This window comes from Oryzias latipes, chromosome 7 (genome assembly GCF_002234675.1).
Source record: "Oryzias latipes chromosome 7, ASM223467v1".
Taxonomy (NCBI): Eukaryota; Metazoa; Chordata; class Actinopteri; order Beloniformes; family Adrianichthyidae; genus Oryzias; species Oryzias latipes.
This window is the reverse complement of record NC_019865.2, coordinates 1,809,720-1,833,335: the sequence shown is the minus strand read 5'-3', so window position 1 is coordinate 1,833,335 and position 23,616 is coordinate 1,809,720. Positions and strand designations below refer to the sequence as shown.

Below are 23,616 nucleotides of genomic sequence, written 5' to 3'. Positions count from 1 at the left end.
ACAGTACTGGCTTTGGATGACCCGTGGGTGCTGAGTTTGATGTAGCTCTCAGTGAACTGAACGCTTCAGACACATTAACACGCTCACTTCATCCTTGATGGATGCATCGAATCACAGCATCAGCCTCCGAGCCGGCACAGCTGCTGCTTGTGGGGGGTTAAGCATCAACCTCTGGGGGGAGCAACCGGCACTGATGGGTCAAAGCAAAACCGGTTTCTACAATTTTATGCCTTAGTCCCATCTGGTCTGCAGGTGAAAAATGGTCAAACCTGTACGAGGCGCACAGGTGACCCAGAGAAAATATCAAGGTTGTAGACCGCTCAGTGAACCCGTAGAGAAAAAAATGTTCATGTACGTTTTTGTACGATCATGCTGCAGGTGACAGGTCGTTGTGAACACTTCTACAACCCGTAAGCGGAAAGTAGGCATGCCATACAGATCACACGTACATCAAAAGTGCGTGCAACTTCCATTATCCACACATATACTTTACAATACACTTCACGCATGTACGACAATGGTACCTTCCATTTTCATGAGGTGACCCCACGGCCTCAAGGGAATTGTGTAGCTATGTTCACCGCCCCCTCGAGCGGCCACTTCTATGTAGGTGTTATTGAGGTCAAGAATTCACATCTCACTATGCAAGTTTTTAAGTCCATTGCCGGACTCTAAATACAAAACACTCAGCCATTGAAGGTGCATTGCTAGTTAAACCAGGTTATACTTTGACCAATCAGGTACTTAGAATTGGTATTGACGTATGGGGGGTGTCCTTTGTAATTCACAGAAGTGCCAACCATTAGACCAGTGGAACAGTTTAATTGGTGGAACTTGTGATACGACAACACCACCCAGAATGCCTAGAGGGGTGAAGAAGCAGGTTATTGGTCAGAGGAGTTGATGGAAAGTTCTTCATATTTGTTAGCTCCTCTTTGTAATGCTACATTCATACCACCTTTATCAGCGCACATTTAAGCAACCACTTTCAATGAAGAGTGTAGGTAACGGCGTGTAAATGTGCGTTTCGAGCTTCTACGCTGGTTTCAGGCTCCATGTACAGAACGTGTGTCCACTAAACGCGCGTTGACAGTTACATCGGGGACCCTGATTTGGTAGTGATGTATGAATGATATCCCCTTTAATTCACTAAAGTGCCAACAGCTTAAAAGTTGGCAGACATGTGCTAGTAAACCGTAGAAGAAGAAGAAGCCCCTCCCTGCTTGTCCAATGTGAACAGCATAGGCTTAAAGCATGTTCACATGCCTGGTGTGAACGTAGCATAAGATAAGATGCAGCCAGTCCTCTTTATGACCCTCCACAGGCCCAGAAAACCTAACCCCCGTCGCACCCGTACGGGTTAACCCTCCACACGGGTCAACCCCCGTGCTGGTAGATGTAACTGGGGTCTAAAATTCCTCCAACGTTCCAATTCAAGTTGGTATTTTTTTGGAAAATCTATCAATTTTTCCACCCCTCTTTTTGGTATCAGTTTCGTGGTCTTTTTCTTGATTTCAACCTTAAGGTCCGTACACACCGGGACGAATTTCGCACGCGATATTCGCCGACGTTTAACGCCTCGCGACTAAACAAAGGGCACCAATGTGAGTGTGCACACCGACGCGAAAAAAACCACGAGTAAAAGCGTCACTTTTTAAAAAACGCCTCGGGTTCGTTTACATGACCAATGAGAATGGCGCTTTTGCACACGTGTCTGAAGTTCTGAAGTTACAGTTAAAAACAACTTGGGGGCGCTCAAACACAAAACTGTCCTGCTGAGCACACATACGTCACGGCAAAGAAAATATACGCCAAGTAGCGTCTACACTGCCGCAAAGAAATAAGACAAAGAAGATGCACTCACTGACGACATTCTAAAATATCCCAGAAAACGTTCAGGATACATTTTATGGTCTTGTACCAGTCGATAAAACTCTCCATGTGCTTCTCTTCTCGTAACTATGGGATGTACCCAAAATCGGCGTCTTTTCCGGCGTCTTTCATCATCAACAGAACAATAATTTCTTCATCGCTGGAACTGGAGCTAGAGCTACTGGTGCTGGAAATATTCATGTTTGTTTTGTTTGATTCTGACAAGCGCGTAAATACTTGCTCTCTTCTTCTGAGTGAAAAGCGACTTTAAGAATCGTAAAGTAGTGCAGCGCCACCCTGTGTACAGGAGTATTTCTCTTTTACATTAAGCGCCATCTGGCACATCAGTCAGCGCCATTCCGGCTGGCAAATATTCGTCCCGGTGTGTGTACAGGCCTTTAAAGTATTCCATTTTTTTGCTGTGTACTGTGGGGCGTGAGCAAAGACAATAAAGTTGGATTCTATTTTATTCTAAATTATTAGGCCAGAAAAAAAAAAGACGATTGCTTTGATGCGACCCAACAAACAACAACAAACTTTATCATAAGGACTATGATAAAGTTTGTTGTTTTCTTTACGGAACACCAGTCACTCACCTCCACAAAGCCATTTTGTAATTATTACCTAAACATGTTCCAACCGCTCTGACGGCGTCACATGTTTACTTGGGGTCATGTGATCCGAATGCACCTCCACCTCTGAGCTGCGACATCATGGGAGCTCAGAAACATGGAATAACTTGATAAAAATGATAAAACCACATGAAGCAAATAAAAAATGATCTTTTTAATTCACTTACTTTTAGCTTTACTTCTATTTATTATCAAATTGAATTTAAATTTACATTAAAAATAGAAACTCAGACTTTTCTTTGCTTTAGGTTCACCACATAAAGCCCAGAATATGCGCTCATGCTTGTTCTGTTCTGTGCTAACGCCTTCAGTGTCTGCAGAATTTCAATTACATTATTTAAATTTAGTAAATAAAAATAGCATGGGAAAAGTTTGAGTAGAGGAATCCAAAAACAAAAGCCTTTTCACCCCCTCCTCTCAACAGACTCATTCTCCATCATGAAAGCTTGCGCCGCGCTTTCAAGACAGAGTGTGTGTTTGCGTGTGTGTGTTTGCGTGGGCGGAGCCAACACTGCAGGCTCTGCAGCTGTAAAATCATTATGAGCTGCTGCTATATAATGGAGAAGAGATCACATTCAGTCAGTCTAAGGAAAAGGAAACAAATCCTTACAAATGCCGACGAAACGCAGAAACACTCAGCAGCACAGAACATGTAGATGCTTTTGAAACATCTGCTGGCGACAAACGCAGTGGTACTTATTCCCTGTTGGGTGACTCCTCATGATGGAAGGATTTCAGTCACATACGCATTTTGATGTTTCATAAAACTTTGTGATGATTTTTTTATGTGTGATGCTTCATTTCAGACATCTGACACACAGAATTGGGTCAAGTAGCTTTGGTTACTGCTTCCAAAATGCTGAATCGCTTTGATTGCCATTCAAAAGTTCCTCATTTGAGAAGCCCTTGTGCTATCCTAGGCACTTTAACATTGGGAGTAGGGTCATCTAGACCCACTAGACAGAGCTCTGAACCTTTTTTCTTCAATGATTTGTGATCTTCACTGGTGTCCATGGATTACATGAAATCTTTCCACCTTTATCCACCTTTGTCATGGTAGGGAGAACACGTCAATGGAAGGGGGGGTCATCTAAGATAACACAAGGCCTTGACCTCTTTCCTGTAGCTCCAACCTCAGCATCACTGTTCCTCCTCTGAAACCATCTTTATCTGCTTTTCTGCATAGATCTCCAGAACATCTACCATGATCTGATCCTCTGATGGATTCATTCCTGATCCATCCCGGTCCCAAAGAGAACCTCTGGAATCTTAATCTCTGACTTTAGAAAATGTTTTTTACTTGAAGACAAAACTTTTTATATTTTAAAAAGATGCTTTTTTTAAAAAATGAAGAATTTTCTTCACATTCAGGTGATGTTCACTTTGACATGGTGGAACAGGACAAGCCCAAATCAAAAGTTGATGAATGTGAAAGAGCAGCTGAACCGCTTCAGATCCCTTCTACAGTCTCATCCTTTCCTTTTTTCCTTTTATCTCTGCCAGGTTGTGAAGGTTGTGGGAAGCAACATCTCTCATAAACTCCGCCTCTCCAGAGTCAAGCCGTCTGACGAGGGCACCTACGAGTGCCGCGTCATCGACTTCAGTGACGACGCAGGCGCGCGCCACCACCGCGCCCGAGCGTACCTGCAGGTGGTGTCGGACGGGGACGTCGTGGACAACCACAACAACTTCGAGGCTGTGGACGACACCAAGAGAGCGGTGGGAGTCCTGGACAGAGAGGCGCAGGGCGGCACCAAAGAACACAGCCATCACCAGGGCCGCGGGCGCCACCAGGAGCACGACAAGCGGCCCCCGTCTTCCAGCCACCACAATCACAATCACGGCGGCGGCGGCAGCCAGCTGCAGCACAAGGCGAGCAGAGAGCTGAGGAAGAGGGAGGTGGACAGTAACCACAGCCACAATGACTGCACCAACGAGCCGAGCTGCACCCTGTAAACGAGTGACGGGGATGTTTGACGGCACGCATGACTCCAGAACAGCAGATAAATCCAGCTATCCATTCAGATGACCAGGACGACTCCATCAGGGTGCAGGACTGGGGGGTGGGGGTGGGGCGGCCGACGTGGCTTTTCTTGCTGTGCACAGGTCTGACCGGACCTGCTCACTGCCTGTAAAGCCAGGCCCACCACTAAAGGGAAGGGGGGCGGTGCAGCCCGTGGGTGGGTCTGCAGCTTCAGCAGACTCCAAATATTCAATAAAACCTTTGGTCCTGCTGTAAAACCCGTGCTCTGCTCCACTCCTGATACTGTAAATGCATCCACGCTCATACCTCCTCCACTGCCTTACACTGTTTGATACTCACACTCTGACTGAAACTGCCTACTTCCTGCCCCGAAAACCTGGTCGTCAGATCCCTCAGAAACAGATTCAGTGCAAAAGCTGCAAACGTCTAAACTGCGGTCGGTTCTTCCCTGCTTTGGCTCTCAAAGGAAAAAAAAAAGATGCTTTGTTTCAGCAGGAATTCATCAAGGTCCCAACGCAGCAGCGCTCATTAAGGACAGAGCCGCTCTTTGCTTCCAATGCCAAACCAAACACGCCACAGGCTGCATTCTGTGTTCGCGTGTCCTCCTCGCCACCTCCTGCTTCAGCTTTTGGCTTCTTTGTTGGCCTCACAGGTTCTGAAACTAAACTAAATTTGATTCTGCTGCAAAAAACAAAATCCCGGAGATGCCCTCCTGTTCAAACGGTCCAATCAAGTCCTTCAAAAGCCTCAAATATCTGTAACTCACTCTGTAAGTAGGACTGTATAAAATATGTTAGTGCATGTTAATGTCATTTTCTTAAAACTTTTTCAGCAGATTAACAGACATGTTTGTCACCTCTCCAGTTCTTTTTTTTTGGGGGGGGGGGGGGGGGGGGGTGAAAGCAGTTTTCTTTTGCTCTATTGCTTTCCACAAGTGCTGTACAGACAGATGAATGCACTCCATAGCTGCTCAGTGAGGGACTTTTCCCTCTGATGTATCTTAGTATTTCTACATGGAAACCACCTTCTGACAACACGCCATCCCAGCCAGCACACGCGTGTGTGACTGGAGACGTTCGGAGAGGCCATTGTACTTTTGCATTTTCCTAATTCTTCAGCATCCTCTGCTTGTTCCGCAGCCTCTTCTGTAAAAGTCACCAGGACGAAAAGAGACATTTTAAAGATATTATACGTGAAAACAAACTTAAAAAAGCACATGGAGAGGTTAGAGATGAATGCTGTTTGTGCAAACTGTCGCCTCATCCTTCGGTTTGGGACGTCCAAGCAGGAACCAGAGGAACCACGGTTCTCCCGTTCGTGTTCTGGGAGGTTGGATTTCGTTCTCTGTGGTATTTCTTTCCTTTTTTTCCACCAAGTTGCTTTGATTTGATGTTTTGAGAGGAAGAGATGGAAGAAAAGATGGAAAGGTGTACATTTCTTCAAGAATGTTTGGTCTCACACTAAAGTGTATATGCCTTCAACGAGATAAATGTATAAAACTAAATAAATTATATACGAAACCCAAATGGATGCTGGGTAATTTTCTCCTCCCTCATCAGAAAAGGTTGATTCCTCTGCAGCGGCCCTGCAGCCCTGTCTGTGTGCATTAAGGACAAACAATGTAAAGCGGTTGACTGTGTGTAATGGTTGCTGCCACGGCCTCCCCCCCTCCCGCCGCCGCCGATGACTAATGGCGCTTTTGTCGGCTCTGGCAGCAGGATGAATAGCAACAGCACAGGATGAGATAAAGAGCTGCGTCGCAGCGCTGGCTAGCATTAAGCCAGCCCTGCTAAATGCAAACATGAGGTGATCCTGAGCCCCCACCCACCCACACACAGAACCCCCCCTCTCTGCTCTGCTTCCTTAAAGCTCACATGATGACAGACGGCCGGGTCCATTGTTGTGATGTGGCCCACCTTCTGCCTCCAGGGCGCCCCCACCTTCCCCCTGAGGGAGGGGTCATCCATCCTCAGGTGCAGACGGCTGCACCTGACACGGATTTGCTCAGGTTAGGACCCCCCCCCCCCCCCCCCCCCCACCATCACCATATTTTTTTTACAAAAAAATTGTTTCTGTTGTTCACCCTCCAAAAGACACACATTGATTAAATGATTCAAATTTTTTTCAAATTCATAATAAAAATAAATAAAAGAAAGAAAGACCAAATAAAAATAAAGAGTAAATAAAAAATAAAACAAGTTCAAGCTCCAAAAAAGTAAATAAAACAAAAATAATAAAATTTTAAACAATAAAATATATATTTTTTAAATATTTTGAAATAGGTACAAATAAAAACAAAATGTAAAAAAACATGTATAATCAACTATAAAAAAATACAAAAAAAATAAAATTCATTTAAAACAAATTGGGAATAAAACATAAAATTAATAAAATCTGTCCATGCTCCACATTAATTCTTATCCACTGCATTACAAACATAAGCTTAACAATCTGTAGAGAACTAACAACAACTACTGCATTATGAAAAAAATCACATTTTTTATTGAGGTTTTGCAATGATTCCAATCTCTGGAAACTAAAGCCCTGATTTATTTGATTTCCAAACCTCCAAAAACAAGTTAAAAATAAATAAAAGGGAAAAAATAGGACATATTCGTCTTTAGATTCGGATTTATCTTTAAATCAAAATGACTTTTCTGTACTGACTAGATGTAAAAAAGAGATCCACAACTTGAAAAAAGTTCAGCTTAAAAAAGAAAACGTTCATAAACATAAGTGGTAGAACACAAACTCTTCTTTTTAATGTAAAATGAGAAAATAGGAATCTTTAAAAACTGGAAAATTGTTTTCACGCTTTCCTGAAAAAACAAGAGGAAAGCAGCTACAATCATTTAGATCTAAATGTTTCTACTTACAGTTTTTACACAAATAACCTGATGTTTTTTTGGTGAAGAATTTTAAAAATGGAAAAAACGCAGAAATACCAGAAGTTGAAGATGCACGTTTAAGTTTTGACGCAGGAAACTGGAATCTTCTCCGCTGAAGACCGGCTGACCTTCTCCAGAGAGCTGCTCGCCGTTAACTGAGGGCCGGCGGGCCGAACTCGCCCGTCAGGAGCTTCAGCACGTTGTCCGAGAACTCGTCTCTGGGTCTGCCCATCCCGCTCAGCTGAATGGGATGAAGGTCGGGGTGTGGGGGGGTGTAAGGGGAGGGGCAGTGCAGCTCGTTGAGGGTAAACCAGAAGGTGTCTGGATCCACCTGGATCAGGTGCTGGAAAACACTGTGAATGAAGGAAAAGGAGGAGTCTGGGCTTATGGAGACGCCACGAATCTGAAGAAATGTCAGAGCAGCAAACCGACGTCTCGTGAATTTTATTTTAATGCAACTCAACACCGGTCGAGTCCAGATTCCGACACATTTAGTTCCGGGTGTCAGAATCGACTGCTCCTAAATCCTGGAAATTTCCAAGAAGACTCTGCTAAAAACCAGCGTTCAGCTAAGGGTCACTAGACTGGTAAATATAGACCACAATGCATTGCATTTGAACAATTTGTAATAGCAATAACCTTTTTTCTTCATCAGAACACAAAGACTTATCAATAATTTTGGATGTGTACTCAGGAGGAGATGCGGAAGGCAGGTTTGTTTTTGTTTTTTAAATGGACATCATGTCCATTTGAGAAGGAATGATGAACCAAAAAGTGTCACAGAAAACTCAAATGTGTGTGGAATAACTCTGGAAATCTCCTTCTGTACACACAGGACTGCAACCTTTCACTTTCACCCCTTTTTGGGTCACGGTTTTGTTTTGGTCGGATTTGTGTTTTACAAAAACAACAAGTATAAATTCAGGAAAAGAACTTTTTTTAATATGCTAATCAGAAAGTAAGAATGAAGAAAAACTCATATTAAACCTGTTTTAATGTAATCAAACAATATAAAATGCATTAAATTTAGTAGAACTCATCAGACTTTTAAATTAAACATGCAAACATCAACAGCAGGGATGCAACATTCAGCTTGGCTGTAAACCGGGAATTGTTCCTTTAGGTGTTGGCTCACCTGAGGCCGGCCTCCTGCAGCCTGATGGGCTGTCTGCAGCTCAGGTAAGGCAAGCAAGCTTCACAAACAGCATCCAGGTCTGCTTCACCTGAGAAAAAAGCAAACACAAAGCTCTAACTTCCCGCCATTCCAACAGGAACCGACGGCGGTCATTTTCAGGAAAAACCCGATCCGGGCTTGGTGTCGATGACACACCTGGAGTAAAAGCAGAACTCCGGCTAAAGATGGCGGTTCTTGGCTAACTCTAATGAGCGCAGAGAAGGTGCAGAGATGGATGAGGAGGGCTTTCACAGCGGGGTGTTTGCACATTTCTGCCTTTTTCCTCCATTGTTCTGTGTTTTTTTCCCCTCGCCTCTCTCCTTGTTTCGTGCAGTTTGATGTGCTCTGACAAACCTGCCTCTGTTCTCTTCTCTGCCATCCGCAAACTGCATCTGTCACAACCCTGCCAGCTCCCGCTCCCTCCATCCGTTTGACTTCTATCCACTCTTTCATCTCCTCTTCCCGTCACTCTCCCTCCGTCTCTCTCCATCCTTCCCAGCAGACATTTAGTGATTCCCTAAGCTGCAAACTGGGCTGCCTTTCAAGCCTCATTTCAAAACATGTCTGTCTCTCTGCCTCACCCCATTTACCCATTCCAGCCACACTCTGCTTCGCCGCCGCTCCAGAATAAAAGCAGCGGCGCACATTTCACAGGAGAATGGGATTATTTAACGAGCGCTTTCATCCCTCTTTTTCCTCCTTTTCCTGAGCTGCACTCAGCCCCGCAGCCTTCGAGATCCTCGTAAATAAATTCCAAAGAGGGAAGCTCCAGTTTCAGGTGGATTTTCGTGGAGTTGGGCCTGAAATCAGAGCCTGGCTTCAGTCAGTCTGTGTTTCTGTCCTGCTCTCTCCGACTAAGGCTAGGTAATTGGCTTGCTGCAGTCGTCCCAGAGGTAAGCTGTAGCCAAATCAGTATTCACTTGAGTGGAGCTGCAGCCACTGACTGTTTCTCCTCTTCCCCTTCATGTTCTCTCCATCCCCAACCCCCCAAATCTTTCTCTCCTTCAAGTTCCAGAGAAAAAAGTAAAGGACAGTTCTTTTTGAAATGCAAGGAAAGCAGAAGAAATGAACACATTTTGGTTTATTTATTACAGTAAATTTACTTATTCATAAATGCAATGTGGGATGCCACAAGGATCCCTTTTAGGACTCATTCTTTTTCTTTTCTTTGGCATTGAATCAGCTTTTATTGCAGCTGAACATCTCCGTGTCTCCTGAAGATACAAGGGAACTGGTGATGGCTGACAATCATTTATGATAGGAAACCTTCTGACGATCAACCTGGATCATTGGTCAACAACTTGTTTCTTCATCAGATAATCTTCCCCCTCTGCAGGAGGGCTCCTCTTAGAGTCTTTCTTTCTTACTGTCCCGCCCCCACTTCCCATCACCCATTTGTTTACCCTCTCTCCTGCTAGTTTACAGCCCCGCTCACCTCCAACTTTCATGGCTCTATTTGTCTGTATCAGAATGGGGCGGAGCTGGGAGCTTGTGGCCCCGCCCAGCATATTTCCTATGTCACCAATACGATCTTATTCAAACTGCATTTTTTCGTCTGCTCCTGATTCAGGGTTTGACTAAAGAAATACTCAGAACAGCAGTTTTTCAACTTATTTTCTTTATAAATGCCTCCATCGTCAGAAAAATGCCCTAAGAACATGTTAGGAACACCAAAACACCATTTTCAACGGAGTTGGTAGTCAGGAGGATATAATTGGAATTAAATGTCGGCATGAAGGGGTTAAGCTGGAAGGAAACTTCTAAAGGGTTTGGAGTTTTTGAGGGTCCTTTCAGACATTACCCTCATCTTTCAGGAGGCCTGCGGCGTTCCAGCAGAGAAGCCATATGGATTGCAATTCATCAAAAACGCCTCCAGAAGTGAGCTTGAAGGAAAAGTCAGGATTGGACCTGACTGCTGGGGATGAAGATGTGCTTTACAAGAATGCTATTAACCTAACCAGGAAAAAATGTAGATATTTGTGTTAGGATTTTAAAAATGAGCCGAGTGTCGAGTGACGGTTTGAAGGTGTTTGAAACGTAGTTGGTGGAAGCAGGCTAATTAATAGAAACCGAGTCATTTGAAAATTTCCAAACGCTAAAATAATTTAGCTCTTTTTGACAACATTCAGGCTTTTTACGGAAGAATGTGTGTAGAATCCAGAAGGGATTTGATCCTGGAATTCTGCTCCGTGCTTCATGAATCCCTGAAGCTTCAATAAGACCTGGCATCTGGCTCCATTGGGCTCTAACAAGTCCAACTTTACAGATTCAAAAAGACTGAAAGAATTACTTTGAAAATAATGACAAAGATTTGTAGAAACTGACTGAGACTCTGCGTCTTTCCTAGCTGTTGAGCAACACTGCCCTCTGGTGGTAGAAGAAAGCTTGGCCGTTTAAACTCTTTTCATACTTTTGACTGACACTCAGGAAACAATTAAATTTTGATTTTTTAATAAGACAATGACCCAAAGGCTCAAAATGTATTTGAATATTTAAGTAAAGAGTTTTTTTTATACAACAAAGGCAGGAATTGAACCTGTGACCTTCTGAGAAATACTGCCCTACCACTGCATCACAGCCACACAAACTTTTTATAAACTTACTTTTAAATATATATATATATATATATATATATATATATATATATATATATATATATATATATATATATATTTCTTTTTTTTTTTTCCAACTTGTGATTTCAATAAAACGCTTTAGGGATTTGACCTTTTATCACACGGCTTTCCACCGTCTCACTCACTCTATCCTTCTATCAGAGCTGATATTATTATAATTATTATAATTATTATTATTTTCAGTCAAATTTAGCCCTGAATATTTTTTTACATTAATCAGGGTGGTTAGACATTTGGTGTAGAAATAAAAAATAACTATAAATATGAGGCTTGTTAAACCTCCACTCTTGTGAATCACAGAAAGTAGCATCAGAGCCTGTTGCATCATGGGAAATCCCGCTTGTGTGTTGCGGTTCTTTCCTTACCCAGATCCAGGCTCTGGCAGAGAGCACCCAGCCCCTGCAGAACGGCCAGCTGCAGCTTGTAGGCCAGGCTGTGCGTGTAGACGGGTCCGGCTTTGGCGCTGACCGGCGCCTGCTGGGACAGGGACCGGCTCAGCTTCGGGAGGACCTCCTTAGAAACCCTGCTCCTCAGGAAGTCACCGCACGTTTCTCCCAGAGTGCACAGCACCTGACGGAAAACGCAGAAAGTTGTCCTAATGTTCATCTCTCGACATAAATGTTTTTATCCAAAGAAAATAAATATAATTGGGGAAAATATAAAATATTTAACTCCAAAACCTAAATTATGATAAACTTCAAGGGGAAATGTATGAAACGGATGTGACGAATACTGCTGATGTGTGGAGGATGTGCTGAACAAACCCTGAAGGCTCTGAGGACGGCTAGCGGGTCATCGGCAGTGAGCCTCTGAAGGAGGGCCGGCCAGCAGCGATGAGCCATCGGCAGCAGCTCGTCTTCCCGCTCGCTCAGCACCAGAACACAGAGCTCCAGAAGGTCCAGAACCTGCAGCAGCAGAATGACAATCTGTTTACCCTCCACAGGCTGGGACTGATGGCAACGCTCTAAAAACTGCTTTTGGTTCTGGTTCTTAAGGCCGCACAGGTGAGCTCCATCAAACGCCTTTGATGATCACCCCCATGCCACCAAAACATCAAATGGTTGCTATGGAGACAGTTCAAAGGAAGGAAAGTACCTTCAGTCGGAGGCGGAGGTTGGGGTCAGACATGAGGTGGACGCAGCGCTCCATGACATCTCTGGTGATGCTGACGTATAACGGGAGTTCAGGTTTCACGTCGGGACCTCCGGCATCATCTGCCGCCTCACACTCTGATGGAGGGGGGACCTCTGCTGCCACAGACACCTCACGTCAGCGGGATCGAGCTCGGTACAAAGACAGAATTTAAGCTCCTCCTCTTTCGTTCTCAGTCTGTTACCGAGGTCTGCAGCGTCCTCGTCCTCCTCAATCCCGATGCCTTCTGCCAATTCTTTCTGCTTTCTGTACTCAAGCAAGAACTGGCGGACGCAAACGTCCTTCTGCTCAGAGGAGGCCCGCTTGGAACGGGCAGAAACGTTGGTTCTGCTACGCGTCGCAGGAAACCACCTGACTGCAGCAGACAAACAGCAGGTGAGAGAACAACACTGTTTCCATTCATACCCCATGACAGAGTCTGATCCCCGGCGGCAGAGCATCACCTCTGAAATCTTACCCAAAGCCTTCATGAGAGCGTGCAGCACGGAGCAGAACAGAGCGGCTGAACGGTCGTAGCTGAGATCCAGAGACGTCAGCACATCCTGAACGACGTCTGCGACCAGCGGCAGCAGGCTGCAGTCCGAGTGAGTCAGCATTACTGCCAGCACTCGTGGAGCCTGAAGGGAGCAAAGCTGCGGATGAAGCCAATGGAGTCACATGGAGCCCAAAATGATGCCAGGAACACGCCACCTGTACCTGTGGATGCTGGCTGAGCCTCTGCAGGTTCAGCGAGATGTCATTGAGCAGATAATCGGAGTTCTGGTTGATCAGCTCCTTCAGGGAGGAGTAGCCGCAGGCCTTGCTGATGTCTACCATGGAGTTCAGCGCGGCTTGGCTCACCAGCAGCGTCTCCTCGCCGGCTTTCTCCAGCACCGCGTACAGTGAGGTCATCAGCAGTGGACGGAAGTCGTGGCCCAGCGCCTGAGCACAGCAGGCCACGCCCTCCAGCTGGATGCACAGCTGCCAGACGTTGCTGTTGAGCTGGTGGATTGTGAGGGAGGAGGATGAGGCGGGAAGGGTAGCGAGGGAGGCGGAGTTTGCAGCATTGATGGATATGGAGAGGAGTCCGGAGGGGCTGAGGAGCTACGCAGAAAAACAAATGTGAGAGTCAAAATTCAGGACGTAAAACCGATGTTCCTCATCAAAACACAGTCATTTGTTTGCTTCAATAGAATACAATAGAATAAACTTGAGTAATCACCAAATAGTTTTTAAAATTATCTTGATAAATCGATATTAAAAAAGGTTTATTTATAAAATGCAGTCGTGGTTTTTTCGATTTGGTGTTGTAAAAACTGAAAAGTGATTTATAACTCCCAAAAAATAGCTTTAAATGGACGTTTGAAAAACGAAATCAAATGAAATGACAAACTGAACTGTGAAGCTGTAAATAGAATCAGACGAACACGGATTTACGGGAGAGTTCAAGGAGAGAGACGCTGCTGAGCAACAAAAAACAGACAAACGTGCAGCAAAATCAACATTTGGGGCTGAAGCTGAAACCAAAACTAAAAATGAAGACACTTGCTAGATTACCAATACTGAATATCAAATGTGGATGTTAAGTTTTTCATTATCTTAAAAATATAACCTAGATACCCCGGAATAAATGTCAGACGTGCTTTATTTCGCTGCAAACTGCAGTTCTTTTGTTGCCACTTTAAATACCTCCACACTGCAGATCATCGATGCACGTTGATTAACCAAACTTTGTGTCATTGCCTCACACGTCACTGTTCGTAGGGATTGAACCTTTTTTCTTACCTGCAGGCAGCACGTATCCACCTGTAAGCGCAGATGGGACTGAGGCTTCACACAGATCTGTGCTGCTCTCAGCTTCTAAATTTATGTCGAGCCAAACAGGATCCACCAGCGTTTACCTCCCGTTTTCAAAGAGCAAGAATAGCTTTCCAATTACGAGAAAACGGGAGCACGACTCATCAGCAGCCAGCGTGACATCCTCCATAACGATATGGCCTCTGAAAGCCTCCAGTTCTGCACACAGCTGCTCATGTTTTAGGCTTTAGAAAGGGAACAGATGATCAGAGCGAGAATCTGAGGACGCCGTCTCCACTGGGACGCTCACTTGTCATTGAAAGGGCCTCCATGCATGGCCATGAATGCATTCAAGACCTGATACATTTTAAAAGGCGGAGGTTTGCGAGCAGCTGCCAGCAGCTAGGAAATCCGCTGTAAACGGACGACACTTCTTTAAAGAAACGGATGAGAGATTTAAAACTGAAAGGTGTTGCATCTAAACCCTTTGTGGTGCTAAATCTGAAGGCGCCTCTGCTCAGCAGCGCACAAGCTGTCGTTCTGTTCCAGTAAAAGCAGACCTGCCGATCCTGCCGGTCCCGGTCCGTCTCCTCGCTCACAGTGATCAGGTGCCAGTTGCTCAGACTGGTGTATTCCTCCATGACGGACACTGCTGCTGCTTTAAGGTCGGCCTTGGAGGTGGAGTGTCCCTCATCGCCCACACCCCGAGCTGCCACCGAAATGCCCGCAGCCCCTCTGATGATCTCATTCAGGACCATGGCAGCCTGCTTTCTGTACGCCGAAGACTGCCGGTACAAGTCCAGGAACCGATCGGTCAGAAGGTAGATGTTCCCATAGTAACCTAAACGATGAAACAGAAATGATCAACTCCAACTGTGCCGTGTAAATGAAATGTTTAACAGGTTAATAACATGTTAAGATCCAGTCATTTCACACCTAATGTTCTGCAAATCTCCATGAGAGCGCAGAAGATCTTCTCATCTGTAAAGTAGAGAAAATGCTTCCTTTGTACGTGAGCATCGTAGGAGGGAGGCGAGCCGGAGCTGCTCTCTGCTGCATCAGTGTAGCTCCTTTCTTCCACGATCCGGACGTCCGTAACGTCCAACTCCAACACCTACAGCAACATTTACTTTAGTTTCTGGAAACGTCTCATTAATTCTTCACGCTGCAAGATCCATCACCAATATCCTGGTCCCAGATGTTACCTGCATCAGTGCTTTAGAAATCCTCTCCAGATGTGCAGCAGAGTTCAGAACCACAGAGACAAGCGGTCCCAGAACTTTTAAGTACCCGAGAAATGCATTCAGGACAAACAGCTTCCTCTGGTCGTCACAGGTCCTCATCAGCCGTGGAAGGGAGGTGGCTAGAGAGTGGAGGTTCTCAGACAGGACATCTGAGAAGGTTTGAGCGCTGCTGCAGCAGGTCTGACTCCTCTGGGATACCTCTTTGAGAGCCGCCTCACACCTTCAGCATGAAGACCAACACATCTTCAAATAGCTTACAGCAATTTACCAAGATTTCTTCAAACCGTGTGATGGAAGCAAACCTTTCTCTGACTCTGGGCTCCTCGTCGTTGACTGCTCCCACCAGAGCCTCCAGCAGCGGCCCCGCACACTCCCTAAGGGACTGGCTGCATTTGGCCAACAGGTGGTCAGCCAGCTCCACCATCTCCAGTCTCACCCTCCAGTGCAGATGAGCGGCCGTGCAGGAGACGATCTTCTTCAGCAGGACAGAGAGCTTCCCTGCTGTGCTTTTCACCCAGTCTGTTGTTCTGTGGACCACCAGCTGTCCGATCCTACCCAGCTCTGCTGAGACGGGCTGCGGGGACTTTCTGGAGCACAGCTGGGCGTCTTCCATGACCAGCCCCACAGTCGTGGACCACAGCTTAGAAGAACCGGGAGAAGATGCTCTCACATTTAGAATTATTGGTCCTCTTCTTAGCACATACAATCATCCATTTCTGTATTTTCAACTGATCCAAGAAGAGTTAAGTTAGCAGATGAAGGTTTAAATCATGTGGCTGTAGCTCGGGTTACAGGTTCAAACCCCAGGCTTAATAAAAGCTTCTTCTGAGTGACTGAAAAGGCGATGTAAGCAGTGACTTTAGTCGCTGGTTTGAGGCAGATGTCTTCCACCACAGATAACATATAAGTAAAACACTATTTTTTATTTTGGCTTACTTTTTTTCCCTTTAACTTTGTTTTTCACAAAGTTAAGTAGAGGAGTCTCTAAGTCGCATTTCCACTTGCAAAAAGGCTTCTCAAGCCAAAGTACAGCTGTCTGGTTTAGAGTTCTCACTAATTAATTGACTTGTTTGACTGTGTGTGAATGTGTGTGAATGGGTCTGTGACTGTAAAGTAAATGCCATTTACCATTTACTTCAACAAAATGTCTTCTTGAAGGTTTAAATGTGAGAGATTTTTGTACCTTGATAGCCCGGACTGTAACTGCATGGCCTTGTCTCAGATCTCCTGTAATTATCCTCGTAACAGTCGTAGTAATCCCAGGTAGAAATGAAGCCATGGTGTCTCCCACAGAACATCGCTCTTCAGAAGACGGAGACAGGTGCTCCTGGGTGCAGTCACACTGCAGCGTCAAGGTCTGGATGCACTTCAAGGCGGCTCTCTGTATATCTCGAGACTTCTCTTTTTCACTCAAGGACAGCAGTAGGGAAACTGCAGCTCCAAGTCCGGGCAGCATGATCGATTCGTAGAGTCTAAAGATGATGTCCCCGTAAGCAGCATGGAGCAGAGCATCCAAGCACACGACCAGAGCCAGCTTCAGCTCCTCAGACACCTCTGCAGGCGTCCCTGGGTCCGCAGGAGAGCAGAGACACAGACACAGCTCTGAGAAGAGGTCGTGGAGAGTGTCCCAGCTCTGGACACATGTGTTTTCCAGGATGAAGCCTAGAGTCTCTGCCACAGCCTGCACCAGCTTCTCCTTTTTAGCTCCAGGGACTTTCAGGACAAACCGAAGAGGAAAGAGAATGTACTCTTGAAGCTGCTGCAGAGTAGCATCATTTATGTCCTTCAGCTGTCCTCTCAGCGTGTCCACGTTGGTCACGGTGGGCTCTTTGGTGAGTCGGACGCAGGCTGGACGCAGGTAGGCAAAGGCGATGTTTGGATCACTTATCCGAGGCATGACTGGAGGCATCGCAGTACAGGTCACTTCAGGGGAAATAAACAGGTACAGCTTTGAAAATGATCAATGGAATACAAATATTCTGATGTTTTCTTTGGGGTTACAGTCTTTTGTTTTACCTCCTGCTCAAACAACATAAAAAAGTGGGCATTATTATTATTTTACATGTCAGTCAAAATAAATCCAACTTTAGGAGAGGATTAGACTATTAGAACAATCATCAGTCAGACAATCAACCAGACTACAGTTTTCTTCCGTTGCCCACCCGGCGACGTATAAACACACCAAAGTAAACAAATGTATAAAATGAGAATCTAGTTAAAAAAAAACAATAGATCATGCAGGAGACATTACAACTTCCAATAAAAATATCGAGAGTCTTACAAAAATATCCATTGGTGTCATTTACCTTTACAGAAAAATGAACCGACATTATTAGTAATAGCTCATTTGCTCCTTTAGTGTTGAGCTTCAATCGTTGTTTTACTGAAAATACATTTTTAATTGCTCAAAATACGAGTTACCGCTTAAGACTGTGAAATTACGTCATTACTCTGCGCCACTGACGCGTGAGTTAGACGACAATCAAAAACCTTCGCGGATTTTCACATTAAAAGTCAGCCTTCGTCTTTTTTGTTCTGTTTTATTTTAAACATGTTGTATCTTATCATTTAAGCTACAACTATACTGTTACAAGCAACAAAACAGTTTTGCTGTTTTATCTATGTATTAATTTATCAACACAGTTATTCTTTATTCATGTTTTTATTTTGATTTTTTTCTTTAAAACGGGAAAACGTAAACATAATTTAGTCACTCCCGAAAAGTTTATTGGCTTGAGCAAACTGAACTTCTACATCACATATTTTACCTAATTGCAAATAAAAAAAAACTTGTTTCAAGTTATAGTCACCTTCAAAACACAAATAACCAGACTAAATGTACCTTTATTATGAAAGCAAAAGCATTCACGCCGGAAGTGTTCATTTTCTTGACTTCCGCTAGCTTCACAGGAGTTTTTTAGCACCTTCGGTTAAACGGTTTATTTTATTAATATCTTTGCATTTTGGTGTCCGTCTGTTTTTCTGTCATTTCAGTTGATGCAGTTCCGCTTTCTTAACGACTCTATGACTGAGGTAATAAACGATTTATTATACATGGGGTAAAAAAGGGGAAAGCCGGCTAGCAGCTTTTTATTTTAGCAACATTCTGCGTTTATTTACAGTTCTTGGCTACATCTGCATAAACATTTGGTTTTAACTTATTCAAATTAACCACAAGAGTCATAGATACAAACAATTCGGTGAGGTTCAGTATTTTTTTTCCTGTTTATATTGATATTACTACACACATCCTTTACTTAATACGGTCCGTGTTGCATTTCAATTCCATCATCATGGTTGAAGCTTCAGGATGATCCGTAATGTGTCTTAGGGTGGTGAAAATAATGGCCCTGCTGTTTTGTTTACCTTCAATCCCATTTCAGGTCCTCCTTCCTCCATAGCCGCGTGAGGACTTTGATGCTGGCGGCTCCTCTTCCTCCCGGGTGGTCAGGATGGATGAAGAAACCCTGGAAGCTGCCATCACTGCCTACGGTGCACAGTTGCAGCAGGTGGAGACGGCCCTGGCTGCCGGTCTAGACCCCAGCCAGCAGCCGGACCTTCTCAAGCTGAAGGAAGACCTCTCCCAGCTGATCGAGCTCACCGAGGCCAGCCTGGTGTCAGTCAAGAAGAGCCGGCTCCTGGCCAGCCTGGAGGACAGCAACGGGTTGTGGGGCGGCTCCTCGCTCGCACCGGCAGACGCCAACGCAGAGTTTGCTGCATTTTATTCAGAACTTGGAGAAGGTTCTGGCAGTGCCTCTGAAACCAGGGAGAGGGGTGTGGATGGGGAGGAAGAGGAGGAGGAGGATGCAGAAGAAGAAGATTCACTTAGTGGTACAAAAGTAAGAGCGCCCTACAGGACAGCATGGGGTACGCTGGAGTATCACAACGCCATGGTGGTGGGGGCAGAACCCACTGATGGAGAAGAGGCTCAAGTGAGGGTGCTCTACCTCTACCCCACCCAGAAGGCCATGAAACCCTGTCCGTTCCACCTGGAGGACAAATGTCGCTTTCAGGATAATTGCAGGTAAAAAAACAACAACCCAAAGCTGTGCCGGTTTTTTAATTGAAGGGATCCAAGTCCCTTCAGTTAAATCCAACATAAAAAAAAAGGTTCTCCGCTCCGAGTTTGTGCTTTTTCGTTTGACTCTAACTTTGACTTCCTTTAAATGTGAAAGTTTTACTCTGAAAGGGGCTCATTTAACAGCAGGGGTCCTCATCTTTTGAAGGTTTTCCCACGGACAGGTGGTGCAAGTGTCCGAGCTCAGAGAGTTCCTGGAGTGTGACCTCAGTAACCTCGAAGAGGGTTCGTCCTGTTTGTCTCGACACGAGGACGGGATCTGGTACCCGGCTAAAATAACAGGTTGTTCCACGACGGTGGTTTTTGTTGCAGGCGCACAGACAGCATCTTTGTGGAATTTCAACATTAGAAATGAATTTTAACGGCAATGTCTGCTGTCTTTGTAGACATTGACAGCGGTTTCTATACGGTGAAATTCGACTCGCTGCTGCTGAAAGACACGGTGGTCGAGGCCGACTGCATCATCCCACCGCTGAGGGAAGATGATCCGCTGTCTTCTGACTCGGATATGGACGATTCAGGGGATGGAGACACCGACGTTTATGCAAAAGGTATACAAAAGAAAAAACAGTGTTTTCTAGAAGCATTTTACTGTCCTGGGAGGGGATCCCTCCTTCATGTGGACACCCCTGAGGTTTGTCTCTTGAATTGTTAAAATGAACATCTTTCAATCTCACTGTGTGATATTTCATTTTTCTGTTTTGCATCAGTTTTAGAATCCGCTGCTGAGCCTGCAGGAACGTCCAGCAGCGGTCATTTTGGCGGCTGGGAGGCTCACACCAGAGGAATCGGGTCCAAACTTATGCTTAAAATGGGGTACGAGTACGGAAAAGGTCAGTGGAAATCAAAACCAAACCTCACTTCGGAGTCGCAACATAAAAAAAGTGATGTATGGCCGTAGCTGAGGAAAAGAGGCAGTCGTAGAGCCGTTTGTGGACATGTACGTCTCATTTTTCAACTTTAGAGCTGAATTTAGACAGTGAAAAACTTAAGTTAGTATGTTAGTGAAACATAAGAGGATCATTTGAATGTTTGTACTTAGTGACCCTCTAGTTATGTTTTATTTTGTCGAATGATTTCCATCAAACTTTTACTAAGATTATCCACAAGAAAACATGATTTGGTGTGAAAAGAGGAACTTTTTCATTAAATACCATAAAAAGTTGTGACATTAATTACACACAACTGTGTAGGTGTAATTAATTTATCAGTTCTTTTTGTGGAAAAAGAAAAAAAGAAGCTGTTTAGGTTTGAAAATACAAAACGTTACACTTGAAATGTGTTTTTTGGACTTGTCTGCTACAATTGAACAATTAGAATCTTGTATTTCTTGAATTATCTGCTCTTTCATACCTATTTAGGGTTTGACGGTTGGAAACACCTGATAGTAGATAGATCTGATCCAATCTCCGTTTCATCTCCTCAGGTTTAGGGAAAACCCAGGAGGGTCGGGTGGAGCCGGTGATGGCGGTCCTCCTGCCCAAAGGAAAGTCCTTGGACGAGTGTGCCGAGCTCACGCAGAGGCGCACCCGCAGCCAGACGGCTAAGAACGGCCCTCAAAGCTCCCGCCCCAAGCGGCGCAGGAAGCCTCGGGCCCCCGCCGAGGGGCGCCGCACCGTCTTTGACTTTCTGAACCGCAAGCTCGGAGGCAGGGACTCTGAGCGGGCAGACGGGGGCGCTGCTGCGCCATCGGCGCCGGCGGGGCTGGAGGCTTACAGAGGAGGGAGGGGCACCAAGAGGAGTCTGAACGTGAGGCTGTTCCAGGCTGCTGAGAGGGTCTCCCAGACCGAGAGGGAGATCCAGAAACTGAGCGAGAGCCTCAGCAGACACACGGGCCGGTCAGTACCAGCGCCACAGCTTCTGCATGCAGACACACATTCATTATCAGCACTTCTATAATCAATTGAGTGGATGTCGGCATAGAACAACCAGTGGATTATGAATGCCCATCTTTAAAGGAAAACTGTAAACAAACGGCCTCAGCCGGGTTGCTGTGCTGCTCATGCTCAGCTTTTTTTTCTTGGTTTTCATCCAGGGATGCATCCAGAGTGAAACAGCTGGAGGAGAAACTGTCGGCGGCTCGCAGTCTGCTGGTCCAGCAGAAAGCTCAGGAGCTGTCCGTCCAGAGAGAGCAAAGGAAGGCGGACACGCACAAGAAGATGACCGAGTTCTGAGCCCGCTTTCATGAAAGACGGCGGCCTCTACTTTCTTTTCAGTTTTTGGAAGATTTTTTAACCCTAACCCTGGACAGTGTGGTTCACTTCCTGCTGGTTTGATTTGCTTGTTTTTATATTTTATTTTACTGCAGGATTAATAGTCAATCCAAATGAGATGTTGGTTTTTGTCATAAACCTTTGCTCTGTCTTTGAATGCTGGGTTTCATTTTGTTTATCTGCACACCAGTAAACTCCAGGATTTCCAAACAAAAGAAGTTTCATTTTTAATGCGTTAGACTTTCCTATGAGTCTGGAGAGGTTTGCCCCGATGTTCCAACTGATTTTCAAAGTACATTGTTACTTCAATGCTTCACACAGCTCAAGCGCCGCATCTTTGGAGTTACAACCTTAACCTCTCAGCTTAATAATCCACGGGGGGAGCAGCTTGTCTGCCCTCACGTCTGTCCACGCTCCAACTACCCGGCGGTCCCACAGACTTCAGAAAAAAATGCTGAAGTCTCGATGTAGAGTAGATTGTAAAAACCTGAAAAGGCTGCCGCTCTGCAGCTGAGCCCAAGTTTGCTGAAGTTTGCCGAGTCTGTGAGTGACAGCAGCAGAGGCTAATGACCATCAGCAACCCCGCTGTCCCCAGAGGCCACGGCTGAGATGCAGCCCGTGAAGTGTGAGGACGGGTCCCGTGAGAGAAGGTGCCACAAGCGCGTTGCCCTGAAGTTGCCGCTCGCCACCTGTCTGCTGTGCTGCCGGTGACTGCAGGGATCACCTGGAATCTGCTGATTGCTGGGAAAATATGGCAAAATGCTCAGCGTGAGTCGCTTTAATGGGATCCCTTGAGGGCGAGGAGTCGTGCTCCATATATAGAAGTGAGGGCTGAAGGTGCCGCTCTCCATCCAGAGTCGGCCGCTGTGTGCAGACTCAGCAGGAGCTACGCGTTCCTGCAAACGCCTGTCTAATGCATGGATCCAGAGTGACCTATAGGGTACTGGTTGGCACATAGCACAGCCTGGGTTATGTGATTAAACTGAGACATTTGGGGTCAAATTGTTTTAGAGGCCACAGATGTTTTACTCGAGGTTATTTCTTGAGTTATTCTCCAACAATGCAAAAATGCTGTAGCGTTTTTACAGGTTTTCTTCCTGGTTCCACATTAGTCTGAGAATTCACATTTTATTTCCTCCCCTAATTCAACGACGCAAAGTTTTCAATCTGTAATCTATTTCCCTTTTACCCTTGTGCTATCTTAGATGACCCCCCCCCCTTACATTGACGTGTTCCCCCTACCATGACAAAGGTGAATAAAGGTGGAAAGATTTCATGTAATCCATGGACACCAGTGAAGATCACAAATCATTGAAGAAAAAAGGTTCAGAGCACTGTCTAGTGGGTCTAGATGACCCCACTCCCAACGTTAAAGTGCCTAGGATGGACCGAGGGATAAAGGGGAAGATGTGAACGACAAGCAATGAAAACAATCTGACCCTTCTGTCCAGGACGGCTTCAGGCCCCAACGAAAAAGAACTGAAACAAACGGTTGGCTGAATTAAAGTGTCCTGGTTCAGAAAACGGTGAACCGAATCGCTCTTACAGGCAGGCCGAGGCGGGCCGAGGCAGGCCACATGCTGGGGGCTGCAGTCTGACTGCACAGCTTCCACCATCGCTTCTTTAGAACCTGCTAAAGATTTGACCTGAAGAGCGGCGAGCACGTTTGACCTGGATCCCTGCCGGGTGACCTGACCCAGCGTTTCCGTAGATGTTAACTCAGAAATGTAAACGCATTTTTTTAACGGAGGGTCAGCCGAGGGAGGGAGGAAGGCGATGTCGGCTGATGGAGGTCCAACTGCTGAACACAAAACTCACATATTTATGGCAGAAAAAGAAAGTTTGAATTAACTTGAATTGATTTTGTTTTGTAAATGTGTTTTGTGATTGAAAAAAATGATGACCCTGAAACCAGAAAGAACACAGTTTTAGAAATGTGGCTGAAAAAATGAAACGCAATTTGGGAA

The 23,616-nt window shown here is 45.4% G+C and overlaps 3 protein-coding genes across 6 annotated transcripts in view; 2 read left to right on the top strand and 1 right to left on the bottom strand.

Moving 5' to 3' along the window:
* vstm2l (V-set and transmembrane domain containing 2 like) overlaps positions 1-6,014 on the top strand; it is a 44,633-nt gene extending 38,619 nt beyond the window's left edge. The window contains exon 4 of the mRNA XM_004070260.4: positions 4,008-6,014. Within this exon, the coding sequence (XP_004070308.1) occupies positions 4,008-4,460 (453 nt within the window). The 3' untranslated portion in view covers positions 4,461-6,014. The remainder of the gene's footprint in view (positions 1-4,007) is intronic.
* A 955-nt stretch (positions 6,015-6,969) lies between these two features.
* tti1 (TELO2 interacting protein 1) lies at positions 6,970-17,808 on the bottom strand. Of its 4 annotated transcripts, none has more exons than XM_011476699.3 (14): positions 17,640-17,808; positions 16,542-17,281; positions 15,661-15,998; positions 15,320-15,578; positions 15,051-15,228; positions 14,675-14,955; positions 13,035-13,421; positions 12,796-12,955; positions 12,523-12,693; positions 12,282-12,436; positions 11,951-12,091; positions 11,552-11,756; positions 8,512-8,599; positions 6,970-7,729 (listed from the first exon to the last, which is right to left on the bottom strand). In XM_011476699.3, exons 1-14 carry the CDS (start codon positions 17,686-17,688, stop codon positions 7,528-7,530), a joined length of 3,354 nt encoding a protein of 1,117 aa, XP_011475001.1. In that variant the 5' UTR covers positions 17,689-17,808; the 3' UTR covers positions 6,970-7,527. The 4 variants fall into 4 exon arrangements, with proteins under 4 accessions (XP_011475001.1, XP_011475002.1, XP_011475003.1 ...); XM_011476700.3 differs by having other exon boundaries at positions 12,282-12,433; XM_011476701.3 differs by having other exon boundaries at positions 17,665-17,808.
* Positions 17,809-18,231: 423 nt separating this feature from the next.
* Positions 18,232-21,864, top strand: zgpat (zinc finger CCCH-type and G-patch domain containing). The gene is made up of 7 exons (XM_004070237.3): positions 18,232-18,391; positions 18,742-19,382; positions 19,585-19,718; positions 19,823-19,987; positions 20,147-20,269; positions 20,863-21,274; positions 21,472-21,864. The coding sequence occupies exons 2-7, from the start codon at positions 18,811-18,813 to the stop codon at positions 21,608-21,610; spliced, it is 1,545 nt and encodes a 514-aa protein (XP_004070285.1). The 5' UTR covers positions 18,232-18,391; positions 18,742-18,810; the 3' UTR covers positions 21,611-21,864.
* Positions 21,865-23,616: the final 1,752 nt, after the last annotated feature.

Excerpts from the sequence above, each read along its gene's own strand:
- tti1 (XM_011476699.3), bottom strand. The coding sequence starts at position 17,688 with ATGTCGGTTCATTTTTCTGTAAAGGTAAATGACACCAATGGATATTTT. Across the intron at positions 15,229-15,319 it reads TTTCTAAAGCACTGATGCAG|GTGTTGGAGTTGGACGTTAC; the intron begins GTAACATCTGGG and ends ATGTTGCTGTAG. Across the intron at positions 12,437-12,522 it reads CGAGGACGCTGCAGACCTCG|CAGAGGTCCCCCCTCCATCA; the intron begins GTAACAGACTGA and ends TGTCTGTGGCAG.
- zgpat (XM_004070237.3), top strand. The coding sequence starts at position 18,811 with ATGGATGAAGAAACCCTGGAAGCTGCCATCACTGCCTACGGTGCACAG. Across the intron at positions 19,988-20,146 it reads CACCGACGTTTATGCAAAAG|TTTTAGAATCCGCTGCTGAG; the intron begins GTATACAAAAGA and ends GTTTTGCATCAG. Across the intron at positions 21,275-21,471 it reads CTCAGCAGACACACGGGCCG|GGATGCATCCAGAGTGAAAC; the intron begins GTCAGTACCAGC and ends GTTTTCATCCAG.